Source organism: Anser cygnoides, chromosome Z, assembly GCF_040182565.1.
Source record: "Anser cygnoides isolate HZ-2024a breed goose chromosome Z, Taihu_goose_T2T_genome, whole genome shotgun sequence".
Taxonomy (NCBI): Eukaryota; Metazoa; Chordata; class Aves; order Anseriformes; family Anatidae; genus Anser; species Anser cygnoides.
In genome coordinates, this window is record NC_089912.1 from 62,993,008 (window position 1) to 63,006,468 (window position 13,461).

At 63.0% G+C, this 13,461-nt stretch overlaps 2 protein-coding genes across 2 annotated transcripts; one reads left to right on the forward strand and one right to left on the reverse strand.

Moving 5' to 3' along the window:
* Positions 1-3,054: 3,054 nt before the first annotated feature.
* Positions 3,055-5,399, reverse strand: SIGMAR1 (sigma non-opioid intracellular receptor 1). Its single transcript, XM_048048573.2, has 4 exons — positions 5,207-5,399; positions 4,678-4,878; positions 4,456-4,548; positions 3,055-4,196 (listed from the first exon to the last, which is right to left on the reverse strand). The coding sequence occupies exons 1-4, from the start codon at positions 5,352-5,354 to the stop codon at positions 3,970-3,972; spliced, it is 669 nt and encodes a 222-aa protein (XP_047904530.2). The 5' UTR covers positions 5,355-5,399; the 3' UTR covers positions 3,055-3,969.
* A 35-nt stretch (positions 5,400-5,434) lies between these two features.
* GALT (galactose-1-phosphate uridylyltransferase) lies at positions 5,435-8,972 on the forward strand. The gene is made up of 11 exons (XM_066988099.1): positions 5,435-5,579; positions 6,168-6,337; positions 6,423-6,498; positions 6,611-6,659; positions 6,841-6,970; positions 7,210-7,266; positions 7,580-7,702; positions 7,788-7,920; positions 8,176-8,259; positions 8,348-8,502; positions 8,582-8,972. Exons 1-11 carry the CDS (start codon positions 5,540-5,542, stop codon positions 8,645-8,647), a joined length of 1,083 nt encoding a protein of 360 aa, XP_066844200.1. The 5' UTR covers positions 5,435-5,539; the 3' UTR covers positions 8,648-8,972.
* The last annotated feature ends 4,489 nt before the right edge of the window (positions 8,973-13,461 follow it).

Genomic DNA, 13,461 nt, shown 5'->3' on the forward strand with positions numbered 1-13,461 from the left:
CCCCCCCCCTTACACACACACGCGCATGTGCACCTGTATATGCAGCATCCAGCCGGGGGCTGATCCTGGTCATGAGGCCCTTGTGCCGGTGGTGCTGCCTTGCCCTGTGCCACCACGTACAGCTGGGTAAACTGAGGCATGGGGGGGTGGCATCAAGCAAATCTCCGCAGCACCGCGATGTCCTGGGTGGGCCAGGGCCGTGACAAAGCACGGGGCTCGGCCCTGCTGGGGGCATCCCCACGCTCCCCTTCTGGCTGCCTGCCTGCCAGGTTTTTGCTGCCCAGCTCCTCTCTGGAGGCAGCTTTGGCAGGAGGCGGAGGAGCTGCCTGCTCTTCCTGGGGCTTTTTCGTCTGGAGCAGCTGCAGGGCTTGCACAGGTCCCCAGCACCTCTGGGGGACGAGCACCAGCAGCGGCACCCAACGCCAGGACACAGGGGACAGAGACCTTTGTCCCCACGCAGCCAGGGAAAGCTTGCCACTGAGCTGGGTGTTGGCAGCACGGGGTGACAGGAGCTCTGTCCCCTCCGGAGCCACCTGCCTGCCAGCAGCCGCCCCACCACGCAAGCCACCCCGGAGGCAGCCACATTTTGCTCTTGGGCTCCGCAGGCTGGTCCAAGCCTCTTTGCTGCCCCTTCGCTGCTTCCCTTTGCAGGGAAAAGCCGCCGCTTCGGGTGCCCACCCGGCTCCTTGCACCCGCGGGGCTCGCGCAGCACCGTGCTGTGGCTCTGCAGGAAAACAGCCCCTTCCTGCAGGAGCGGGGCAGCATCCGACCCCGCAGGGCCCCCGGGCGCTGTTTATCTTTGTGCAGGAGATAAAGCAGCTGTCGGCCATCCCGTGCCGGGGCTGGACAGCTGGAGCTCGCCCCGGCCCATCTTCTCCTGCCGTGGCAGCGACCTCCCAGCACTTGCCAGCCCCCCCAGGCACCAGTTTATGGGCTGATGCTCCTGCACAATGTGCCTCTGGAATCTACACCCCAGTCTAGTTTGGGGGGGGCGGTGGGACCGCAGGGCCAGCAGCCCCCCAGGGCTCGCTCTGCAGGTCCCCATGGATCTGGGCTGCACCCAAGGGTGCTGGGTTGCGCCCATCCCCTGCGTGTAAGGAGCTAAGGATGATTTATGGGGTGCAGCATCCCCCATCACCCCAGGTGAGGCCACCACGGGGACCTGGCCCAGTTGTCCCTGGCAGGGCCGCGTCCCCAAAACCCTCCCGCTCGGCATCGTTGCGCTGCCGGGGCCCGGTGAAGCTCCTAGGTGGAGAGAAAGAGAAATCCCCCAGACAAACGGGTATCGACGGCCGCGGTGGAGGCGGCGCGGATAGATACTGTAGGTATAGACGGGCATGGCAGACAGCAGAGCAGATTGAGAGATACTCGGAGCAGAGAGATACCGCAGGAAGAATCGGGAGATAGATCCTGCGGGCTGATCAATACCTGCTGTGTGCGGAGGGACGGCAAGATAGAGCGGGCTGCGGGGGGAAGGTGTTGGGTGGGCAGCGAAGTGCATTTGTCCTGGCCATGGCTCCGGGGAGCTGCTGCTCCAGCTGGAGCTGGACCTGCGTGGCTGAGTCTCCTTGTCCACCTCTGGTCACTCTTGTTGTCTTGGGGTCCATTAAGGTCCAGATCTCCCGCGTGTGCTGGTCACATCCTCTGGCCCCATGGGGATGTCCAGGCCACCCGTGGGCATCTCAGGAGCCACTGGATGCCTGCATCGGGGACTGACCATGAGCCCTGGCCCTGGGACAGGAGCTGTGCTGGAGCTGGGTGTCAGTGGGTGAACGCCCACCCCACGCCATGCCTCAGTTTCCCCATGTGAACCAAAACAGGGCAGGCTGCAGGGAGCTGGGTCAGGCTGGCACGGACAGGTCCCAGTGAGGACACGTGGGGACGAGGAAGCAGACCCAGCAGGAGCCTGTGGGACACAGCATGTCCAGCACCCACCTCTTGCCTCATGATCACTGGGGACATCCAGCTGCTCAGCGTCAGGCTGCCCTGAAGGAAAGGGCTGCTTTTGGTGCCCTGGCACTGCTGGCACTGTCCCCATTCAGCACGGGGATGGGGACAACCCCTCCTGCTGCAGCGGAGCTGCTGGGGCTGCTGGCTCCCAGCCCAGCCCCGTACCAGTGACACTCACCTAAGCCCCCTGAGCTGCCCACTTCTTCTGCCAGGCACATCCGTGGAGGGGGGGACGAGGGCACCCCCAGAGCAGCCCCAGGCCCCCTGAGCTGAGCAGGGAACCCCCGCCCGCGATGGAGTTATTGACACGGGCGCTACGGAAAACACTGCTGAGATTGTTCACACTAATGTTATTTAGCAGCAATATTTCCGTAATAAAAGAAATCAATGGGCAAGAGAAAAGACCTGTCCAGAGCTTTGATTTTCTCATTTTAATGGCATACTTATTTACTCCCACCAGCGTGCCCATCGGATTTTCATTACGCGGCCTTCGCTGTAAGTGGAGCGGTATTGATACGAGCTGCTGAGTTAGCGCCTTCCCGCACGGGGCGGCGCAGGATCACTCACGTCCCCCGACAGGCCCGCAGGAACGCTGGCACGCACATAAACACACCCCTGTGCACGCACACACACACACACATGCTCCTAGACTGTGCACGTGTGCACCCTACAGAGGCACGCACACTGCTCTGTGTGCACACACACAGATTTGTGCATACGTGCCCAACGTGCGTGCTCACGCTCGTCCTCACCGCATGGATTGGTGCACAATTGCTCTACATATATCCCAGTGTGTGCACGCACGTCCTGACCATATCCCCTGCCAGCCTTTACCTATATGTACACCCACACCTGTGCACGCCCAACCCACGCACACCCCCTGGTCCTGCTTGCACCTGTGCACGCACACAGCCTGTGCACCCACCGAGTACCTCCTGTGCCCGTCTCACACCCATGCACGTCGCCCTGCTCTCCACGCGCCCACCCCTGACCCACAGCACCCCTCTGGGGACACCCGGCTGTCCCCAGGACCCGGAGCCATCCGGACCCTGCCCCACGCCCCGTGGCGGGGGCTCAGCACGCTCCAGAGACTTCCCAGGTGGGTGGGATGAAGACGTTTATTACTGACATCTCTTTTTGGGTGGCAAATTAAGACGTAGCCCGCGTGTGGGGCTGCCGGTTGGCGGGACGGGGCCAGTATGGGGAGCGGGAGGAGGGACATGCTACAGGCCTGGTGGCCAGGACACACTCACACACACACACAAACACACACACACAATTTTGGCAACAGCACGGAAGTGACAGCCCTCCACCGAGCAGCGAGCCCGCGCGGGTCCGGCGTCGGGCACAGGGCTGTGAGCGGGGTCCGCACCCCAGCTCGGCCAGGGACCCTGACGGGCCTCGGGCAGGGGAAGCATTTTGAGGGGCAAAGTCCCATCCTGAGCTGATTCGGGGGTTCGGGCACCCGCAGACACTAGGTACGTGCACAGCCTGGAGGCCACGCTTGGTTAAGGCGACAGACGGTGGCTGTCCCCCCTGGGGGGACAGCAGGGGGGCGCGTGGGAAAGGGACCCTCCTCCAGCCGCCGTATCCCCGGGGGAGATGGCACACCGGGGCCAGGAGCCAGCCCAGGACGGCCCTCCAGCGCAGAGGCTGGGCATCCCCTGGCCGCCTGGGGGTCCCGGCGCAGATGCCCCCGGTGCCATGGGGACACCGCGTGCTGCCAACCCATGTCCACGGGGACAAGAGCCAGGGCAGGAGCTGCCAGCTGGATGCTGCGCTCTGCGCTGACCGCAGCGGAGGCAGCTCGCCAGCCCTGCTGGGACACAGGGAACCTCCCAGCCGACCTCTGCTGAGGCTGCTCAGGGCTGGCTTTCCCCGTGCACCCTGCCCCGAGGGGCACAGGGCAGCCCGGCTCGCGCCAGCATCCTCCTCCCCAGGTTTTGGGACCTGCGGCCTGGAGAGGAGGAGGAGGAGGAGCAGGGAGGAAGGCTGGCAGGGAAGCCCAGATGGCCGGGCTCAGCACCCCAAGGTGCTGATGAAGGCGCTGGCTTCCAGGAGCAGGCCCTTGGCGTAGACGCGCAGGGTGTAGAAGAGGGTGAGGAAGTCCTGAGTGCTGAAGAGGGTGTCAGCCAGGGCGAAGGCGAGTGTGGAGGGGATGAAGCCCCGGCCGTACTCCACCATCCAGGTGCCCGCGCTCCACTGCACCGATGTGGCCTCTCCTGCCTGGTGCACGATGGTATCCCCTGCCAAAACACACACGCGTGTGGCATTGCTGCCAGCGGCTGTCCCACATCAAAGAGGAGATGTGTGGGGCCAGGCCCTGCTCCATACACCCCTGCCCCTCCCCATCCTTTCACACCGGGGCTACCAGCCGCTTTTTTATTACTGGCACCCAGTACGGTGCTGGGACGCGTGCAGGGGACACGGGGCGCCCCATCCCAAGCTCCTGGCTGTGCCAGCTGGAGGCAGGAGGCTCCATGACAGCCCCCTCCATGTGCTTACCGGGATAGTAGATCTCACTCCTGGTGGTCCCCTCCTTCCACTGCCGGAACGTGCCCGAGATGACGGTGTCGGAGATATCCGCCCAGTACCGACCTGCGGAGGGCACAGCACTGGCTCTGAGCATCCCTGCCAGGGACGGGAGGGATGCCAGCCCCGGGGGAAGGATGCTGCCAGCAGGAGCAGGGCTAGCAGACCTTGGAGAAACCCCCTGTCCCCACGTACCCGAGTGTCCCCCGGTGTCGACGGCCGTCCCGAAGAGCAGCACGTACTCGGTGAGGGAGGCGTGCAGCAGGCACATGGAGCCCATCCAGCCGCCCGCGTTCACGAACACCCACTGCAGGTCCTCGTCGGGCAGGATGTGGCCCGGGTGCTTCTTCCGCAGCTCCACGATGATCTTGGAGAAAGCCAGCTCATGGTCCAGCCCTGCGGCACCCGGGGGGAAGACGTCAGTCCCCGGCAGCGAGCGAGCTCCGACAGACCCCACCTGCGACCCCATTCCCAGCCGCGGGGTCCCACCGTGCCCCTCGGGGGGGGTCTCCCTGTGCCAGACCCCCCCAGGCCCCGCTGTCTGGCGCACCACCGAGCCCTACACCGCCTACAGGGCAGCGAGCGGGACCCCGGCAAGGCGACATCGACCCGACCCCACCGATATCCACCCCCCCCCACCAAGCCACGACCCCACACCCGTGCCCTACGGGTCCGGCCCTCCCCAGCCCCTTCCTGGGGTTCCTCTTCCCCCACCCCCACGTACCCGCGTGGTGCCGGGCGAGCTGGGCGATCTCTGCGGGCTGGAACTCGTACCTCTTGCAGGCCAGCCAGCCCCGCAGGCCCTGCAGCAGCAAGGCCAAAGCCCCCAGCGCCAGCCCGGCCCGCAGCGCCCACGGCCCCGGCACCCCCATGGCTGCGGCCCGCTCCGCCCCGGGACCGCCCCGGCGAGGCCCCGCCGCCCCCCGCCCGCCTGCGCCGGCGCGGAGGGGAGGGACCGGGAAGGACCGGGAGGGACCTGGCGGGGGGGGGGGGGGACGGGGAAGGGACGGGGCCGCCCCGGGGCAGGGCACGCTGAGGCTTCCGGGGTGGTGGAGGCATGGAGGAGGCCGGAGGGGGACGGGGGTTCAGTGCCAGCGGTACGGCGGGGGAAGCTGGGGGGGGGGGGGGGGGCGTGCGGGCTCTGCTCGTGCCCCCCCGCGTTCCGCTCGTGTCCCTCTGCACCCCACTCATGCCCCCCCGCATCCCCACGCGTGTCCCCCCCATCCCGCTCGTGTCCCCTCATGCCCTACTCATGTCCCTCCGCCCCACTCGCGTCCCTCCGCTCCCGATGCACGTCCCCCAGCACCCCGTTCATGTCTCCCCCCACCCCACTCATGTCCCCCCATGCATGTCCCCCTGCTCTCCATGCTTGTCCCCCCACACCCCACTCATGCCCCCTGCACCCCACTCATGTCCCGCACACCCCACTCATGTCCCCCATGCCCCACTCATGACTTCCCGGCCCACGTGTCCCCTCGCATCCCCACTCATGTCCCCCTGCACCCCACTCATGTCCCCCTGCACCCCACTCATGTCCCACACGTGCCCCTCAGTGCCCCGCTTGTGTCCCCCTGTGCCCCACGTGCTTCCCCCCGTGCCCCACTCGCGTCCCCCCCACACCCCACTCGTGTCCCCCGTGCCCCTGTCACCGCGGGTGACCCTGCAGCCCCCCCCTCACCCCGCAGAGCACCAGCACTGCCGCTACAACCCGCTGCGGGACGAGTGGGTGCTGGTGTCCGCACACCGCGTCAAGCGGCCCTGGCAGGGGCAGCTGGAGGAGCCCCCCGCCGAGGACGTGCCCCGATGGGACCCCGCCAACCCCCTCTGTCCCGGGGCCACCCGGGCCAACGGCGAGGTACTGCTGGGCACCCCAACACCCGCACCCCATCCTCTGCCTTGTGTCCTCCCCTGTGACCCCCATTTCCCCCCCCCCTCTGCAGGTGAACCCCCACTACGAGGGCACCTTCGTCTTCCCCAACGACTTCCCCGCGCTGCAGCCCGATGCCCCCGCACCCGGTAAGTCCTGGGGGGACAGCGGGGTGTTGGGGACCCCCTGGTCCTTAGGGGCTGGAGGGGTGTGGGTGCTGTCCGGGGCCCCTTCTCCCTCCCTGCTCTCTGTCCCCCCCAGGTGACAGCGACCACCCCCTGTTTCAAGCAGCAGCCGCCCGGGGTGTGTGGTGAGTACTCGAGGGGACATGGCTGTGACATCCATGGGACGAGCAGGATGGAGCCTGCTCCCTTTTCCCTTGCTTTTCTGTGCACGTCTGCTTGGATTTCTGGGGAGCTGTGCTTCCCCGGCAGGGCCACGCGGGTCCCCAGGGGTCCCCGGGGTGCCCCACGCGTGTCTTTTTTCCGCAGCAAGGTGATGTGCTTCCACCCCTGGTCCGACCTGACGCTGCCCCTCATGTCGCTGGCGGAGATCCGGGCCGTGATCGATGCCTGGGCAGAGCTGGCGGCCGAGCTGGGGGCCTCCTACCCCTGGGTGCAGGTCCGTGGGTGCCCCTCTCCCTGCTCTGTGGGTGGGTGCCTGCGTAGCTCCTGGGGTTGGGACCCCGTGGCTGGGTGAGGGTCCCTTGTCCCTGCTTTGCCACCCCTCCCCGAGCCTCTCCGGGTGGGTGGGGGCTCCGTGCCCCTGCCATGCTCTTCCCGGTGTGCCGGGGACACCGAGGTGGCTGGCAGCGGGGACACGGGTGCTGGCACCTGTCCCCTGCTCTCCTCCTTCTGCAGATCTTCGAGAACAAGGGGGCGATGATGGGCTGCTCCAACCCGCACCCGCACTGCCAGGTGAGGCTGTCCCCACGGCGTTCACCCTACAAGAGCAAACCCCTGGAATATGCGACCACAAACCTCCCTGAATTGGGGTCCCCCCCAACCAGTGCCTGATCTGTCCCCTCTCCTCTGGGGACCGTCCCTTGCTGCCACTCGTCACACTGCCCACCTGATGGCAGCACGGACCTGCAGATGAGCAGGGTTTGGGTTTTCTTTTGGGGAGAGGTGTGAGCCCAGAGCGCCCGGGAGATGTTTCGGGGTTTGTGGGTGGGGTGCTGGAGCAGGCTGGTTGGGGACAGGTGACACAGCCCCCCCGTGTCCCTGCCAGGTGTGGGCCAGCAGCTTCCTCCCCAACGAGGCGCGCCTGGAGGAGCGGACGCAGCGGCAGTACCGGGACCAGCACGGCGTGCCCATGCTGCTGGAGTATGCCGAGCAGGAGGCGCGCCGCAAGGTGAGGAGGTGGCTGTCGCCCCGTTGTCCCCTGCTGTGGGATGTTCCTGTCCTCGGGTGGCTCCCTGGAGCTCCGTGTCCCGCAGGAGCGGCTGGTGGTGGAGAACAAGGACTGGCTGGTGGTGGTGCCCTACTGGGCCACCTGGCCCTTCCAGACCCTGCTGCTGCCCCGCCGACACGTCCTCCGCCTGCAGGACCTGCGTGACAGCGAGAGGGACAGTGAGTGGCCCCGACATCCTGCCCCACATCCCCTGGGCTCGGTGCTTTTGGGGAGAAAGGTCCATGGGTGCTGGCGGGGGGGTCCATCCTCCTTTTTGGGGTGATGAGGGACGTGGTACTCCATGCTCTCGGGATGCTGTCTGCACGGGTGGGGATCAGGGAAGTGGCCTCCTGCTTGTCACCAGTGTCCCCACAACCTGGGGGGGGCGTTGGCCTGGCCAGCTGGGGGTGTGACACCCTGCCCACCCTCCCCAGGCCTGGCCTCCATCATGCGGAGGCTGCTCATCAAGTACGACAACCTCTTCCGAGTCTCCTTCCCCTACTCCATGGGCTGGCACGGTGAGCGTCCCCACCCCTGCGCCCTGGGGGCTGCGTCCCCCTGCGCCCCCGTCCCCTCGCACCGCCGCTGACCCCCTTCCCTCGGCAGGAGCCCCCACGGGCCCTCACCTGCAGGAGGACTGCGGGCACTGGCAGCTCCATGCCCACTACTACCCGCCGCTGCTCCGCTCCGCCACCATCCGCAAGTTCATGGTGGGCTACGAGATGCTGGCGCAGGCGCAGCGGGACCTCACCCCGGAGCAGGTGAGCGTGGAGGGGGCCCGTGATGGGGACTGTCCCCAGGGCTGGTCACTCACTGAGCCTCCCCGTTTGGTCCCCGCAGGCTGCAGAGCGCCTGAGGAGCCTCCCCGAGGTTCACTACAAGCAGAGGCCCCAGGAGACGTCGTGATGGGGGCCAGCAGGGGCTCTGAGGCTGGGGCGAGGACCCAGCTGGGAGTGGTGGGAGCTGAGACCAGTGAGCTCGTGTCACTTGTGAGCCTTCTGGTTTCCCTGCTGAGGTGGCTTCTGCTGAGTTTTGGCACGGCTGGGTCGGGCTCGTGGGTGACTTTTGCCTGTTTGGGTACCCCGGCCCTAATCCTGCAGCATCCTTGCACGAGTGGTGCAGTTCCTACTGCTTCCAAAGCGAAGGGCTCACCCTCCTCCCAGTCCAGTCTTACTGGTGGGACTGGGAACGATGCCATGGGGCATCTCCAATAAAACCCATGAGCAAAGTGCCTCTGCCTGTGCCCTGCTGGCTCCTGGCGCTGTGTGGGGTGTCACAAGTGCCTTCGGGGTCCCCCTGGTGGGGACCCCCAGCTGTTGGGGGGATGATGCTGGGGTCTGCAGGGGAAGTGCCTGCAGCCCTGCGCTGCTCGCTGCTGTCTCTGCATTGCCTCCTCTTCCTCCCTGGGGGGAGCTCTGAGCCTGTTTGAGCGCTGCAGGTTGGGAGGAGCGGGAAGCAGGAGGAGGTTTGTGCTGCCCAGGGCACATCCACCTCGCAGGGCAGGGCTGAGGGATGGCAAACTCGCTGCACAGATGCTCCCCTGCAGCTGCTGAGCCAAGGAGCTGCTCCTCTTCTTCCCCCTCCTCACCACCTGGGGCTGCAGCCCTCATCCTGCCTGGGTACCAGGGATGCTGTGTGGGGATGCAGCGAGGGGCTGGGAGGCTGGCTCGGTGTGGGGCAGCAGCACCCGGTGCCTGGGGTGGGCTGGGGGATGGTTCAGGCAGCTCCGTGCTCTCCACTCCCCCCTGCAGCCCCTTGCCCTGGGTAAACCCCTGGTCCTGTGATGCCCCACGGCTGATTATGGGGTTTGCCCCATGGGGATGCTCGGTGGACGGGGCCAAGCACCACCTGCCATCACATCCTCGCACAGTTGTTTTTTTTTTAAATCATCACCAAAGAGCCATTCTCATAACTCCCTAACGAGGCCCGTATTGTTGTGAAGGCTGAGAGTGGTCCCGTGGGGGCCAGAAATCTTCCGTGAGCAGGGAGATGTTCTCCTCCTCAGGACTGATTTGCTTCCTCCAAGGCAGCAGCTCGTGGGAAGGAACACGTCCCTGTCTGTGCTGATGATGTCCCCATCCCATGACACATCCCCCACACCGACCCTCAGGTCCCCAGTGCCCTGTAGGTCCCCAGGGTTTTTGGGAGGCGGCGATTGGGGTAACCCCACGACCGCCTTCATCCCCTCTCCTCCTCCTCGCAACAAGTGCATCCGCAGCCACCTCGCACCTTCCCGGCTCTTTGCTGGAAAAGTGGCGATGAATTGGTTTAAGTGTGGCGATCCAGATTGGGGTAATTAGCCGCTGAACCGGTTGTAACGAAGCTCGTCATCCCCCTGCACGCGCAGTTAGCTCTGATTTAATAGCCCACCGGCTCCCAGCCCGGGCCGCCGCGCGTCAGCCCGGGGCCGTAAATGAAACTCGCAGTAAGTCAAGCGGTATTAAACTTTACAGTCGCCGTCTTTAAAAACGAGACGCTTTCTCCAATAAATCACGGCGAGTGGGATTGTAAATATCAAGGCAGGATCCGTATTGCTTAATTAAACAGCACCTAATGAACAGCCTGTTTGTTGTGTTGTGATTTAGGATGGGAGATGGGGCGTGCCGAGGAGCAAAGCCCTGCTCGCAGGTAGTGACTGCTGAAACAGCACTGAGACACTGCACGGGCTTCCCTTGGTTTAATTTCAATTTTTTTTACCCCCCAAAATGTGAAAAATTCAGCGGGGAAGTCAGCTGTAAGCGGGGATGCTCCTCGTACAAAGATCCCATGGTATTTGTACCCATGGATGCTCCTGGTACAGATATCCCAGGGTATTTGTACCCTTGAATGCTCCTGGTACAAATACCCCTGTATTTTTAGCTTGTGTGAGGGGGTGGAAAAGCCTGGCAGGGAGAGACGGAGCCTTTCCTGCGGTGTAGGGAGGCGGGGGGGCCGGTGCAGCCGGGGATGCAAATGCCCTGCAATTTGTAGGAACCGTCGCTGCCGCGCTATAAAGCCCCGGAGCCTTTTTATGTTTCGGTAGTTGCAGTCTGGTTGTAATCAGAAAGGCAAAGACGTGATTTGTGGGGAAGAGATGAAGCTGGGTGCGGGGCTGCGGGGTGGCTGGCTGCCCCTGGGGGCTGTGGGGACTGCTCATGGCCTTGGGGACGGGGGAGACCCCCAGCATCGCCAGCTCCCTCCGAATCCCACAGTCCTCTGTCCCCAGGGCTCTGCTCATCCCTTTAGTGCCACCTCCTGAGCCCCAAATCCTGCTGCTCCCCCCCATCTCCTCATTGCACAGGTGAGACAATAAATAAGGGAAGTTAATCTGTGATCGGAGCGTTTTAATCAGGAAAAAAAAAATGTATTAGTGCAGGCCTGCTGGCTCCTGCCAAGTGCACTTTTACTGTCCCTCCTGGTACCGGCTTTATGGCTGTCATTTCATTCCAGTTTTAGTGTTGTTTTTGCCCTTATTGTCGAGTTTCTCCTTGCCTCCTGTTGCCTGTGATTGGATTGATGGAGACAGGGGAGGAAGGAAGGGAGGGGGAGAGGAAGGAAGAGGAGGAGGAAGGGAGGGAGGAAGGCCCCGTTGCTCCTGGGGGAAGGGAGCAGCCCAAATCCCCGTGTTCCTATCCGAAAGGCACCATCAGGTGCTTAACATGGAAAACAATTAAAAAAGATTTAAGCAGATGCTAAACACCCTCGTGCCCTGCAGCAGGCAGCTCTGTGCTAGTTGGAAACTGGGATGCCAGGGGAATGAAAAGCGAAAAAAAAGAAAAAAAAAATAAAAAAAAATCCAGAAAACAACTCCGTTTTAGCTGTTGGCACAGCACCCAGCTTGTCCTGGGCAGCCCGCAGCATCGCCCCCGGGCTCGGCAGCTGCCTTGGCAGGGGCTTGCCAAGGGGCTGAGACCATTTTGGAGCGATTTTGGCGGTGACTTGCCCGCGTCTCTACCAGCTGGTGTCTTTTCCTGGGCTGCTGGTCCCTGAGACCTCCCCATAAGGGATTTCCGGAGACTTGGGGACAGTGGGACTGCAGCTGGGTGTCCGGGCTCTGTGTGCGCTCCAGCAGCCCAGCCCTGTGGGACCTCGTTTGTTATCACCTGAGAGCTGCAGGTGATTAAACAGCATCACACTGCAGCATCCACGCGGTCAGTAAGCGGCGGGTTCCCCCCATCACCCCCAAATGTCCTCTGTGCCCAGGGCTGGGGATGGGCAGGAGCCCCCAGGGGTGGCACCCTCATAAATCCCCCCCCGGCTTGCTTTGTGACCCTTTCCACCCCATCTGCAAATCCCCCCGGGGATCAGAGATGCTGAAAAAGCAACTGCCTGATTCCGGCTGCTTCCGCAGTGTTTCGGTAACAGCAGGACCCCGCTCCATCCCAGCCCCTTAGAAGTTCCCGAAATATTGGCACAGGAGGAGAGAAATGACCCCCAGCCCATAACCCGCCCCCTGTCCCCCCCGGCAGGGACCAGCAGGCGCATCGGGGCCTCGCCGTGATTGTGATAAAACCTGCGGGACACCAAGGGCATCGCTATGATTTGTGCTGTCTAAATGTTAATCAGAATAATAATGCCTATTGAGACAGCTGTTTTAAAAGGCTGTGATGTCGGAGTAAAAATTCCAATAAAACTCTATTAGCCCTTCCTCGTTACACTAATGGTGCCTGCTGCTAAAAGCCCCCCGCTATAGACACCCGTATTAATGGGCTTATTACAGGAAATAAAATCCGAGGCTGAACATTACAGTGAAGCCTGATTAATTCAGCAAGGTAATCTTTTTTTTTTTTTTCCCTTTTTTTTTTTTTTTTCCCTCCTCTCTCCCTTTTCTCCCCCCCACCCTTTAGTTAATGAACGTGCTCCTCGAAGTGCCAACTGTGGAGCTTGTCTTGGAGTTTGGCGATGCTTTTAAACTTATTTTGTTGGTGCAGAGGAAGCTCTGTGCTGGCCCCTGGTGTGCGTGGAGGAAGGGCTGTGCAGGGACATCCGTCAGACCTGGTGAGAGAGGAAGAGGAGGGCCAGGAGCGAAGGCCCCGCAGTGCTGGGGAAGGGGACAGGGGCTGTCCCACAAGTGGCCCTGGCTTGGTGGCCAGCCCCTTGCTTGTCCCCGGGGCTGTCCCAAGCCGCGTGTGGCAATGCTCATGGCAAGAGGCAGAAATCCAGGACAGACACACCGCTGCTCGTCCAGGCTATAAATAACTCCCATAAAATCCTCTTCCCAGCCTTTTTGTTTGCAGCCAAACCCTGCCAATGGGAAAGGAGACGGCATCTATTTTACGGGCGGCTGGAAGCCGGCTTTGCATTTTTCTGGCTCGTGTAATCCCACAGGTACCCTCGTTTCTTCTCTTTTTTTAACAGCCTTTTGCTTCACGTGCCTCCCAGCCAAGTTTAATTATGGCCTCGGCTCCCACTGCCCGGGGAAGGAGAGGGAAAAAGCTGGGAAGTAAGGAGGGGAGAGGGATGGAGGGATGGAGGGATGGAGGGATGGAGGGATGGAAGGAAGGAAGGAAGGGATAAAAGGGAAGGGAAGGGAAGGGAAGGGAAGGGAAGGGAAGGGAAGGGAAGGGAAGGGAAGGGAAGGGAAGGGAAGGGAAGGGAAGGGAAGGGAAGGGAAGGGAAGGGAAGGGAAGGGAAGAGAAAAAGAGAGAAGAGAAGAGAAGAGAAGAGAAGAGAAGAGAAGAGAAGAGAAGAGAAGAGAAGAGAAGAGAAGAGAAGAGAAGAGAAGAGAAGAGAAGAGAAGA

Bases quoted from the DNA above. Each gene is read 5' to 3' on its own strand.
- SIGMAR1 (XM_048048573.2), bottom strand. From the start codon at position 5,354: ATGGGGGTGCCGGGGCCGTGGGCGCTGCGGGCCGGGCTGGCGCTGGGG. The intron at 4,879-5,206 runs GTACGTGGGGGT...CGGGTGCCGCAG, and splicing joins GCTCGCCCGGCACCACGCGG to GGCTGGACCATGAGCTGGCT. The intron at 4,549-4,677 runs GTACGTGGGGAC...TGCCCTCCGCAG, and splicing joins CGACACCGGGGGACACTCGG to GTCGGTACTGGGCGGATATC.
- GALT (XM_066988099.1), top strand. From the start codon at position 5,540: ATGGAGGAGGCCGGAGGGGGACGGGGGTTCAGTGCCAGCG. The intron at 7,267-7,579 runs GTGAGGCTGTCC...TGTCCCTGCCAG, and splicing joins ACCCGCACCCGCACTGCCAG to GTGTGGGCCAGCAGCTTCCT. The intron at 7,703-7,787 runs GTGAGGAGGTGG...CGTGTCCCGCAG, and splicing joins AGCAGGAGGCGCGCCGCAAG to GAGCGGCTGGTGGTGGAGAA.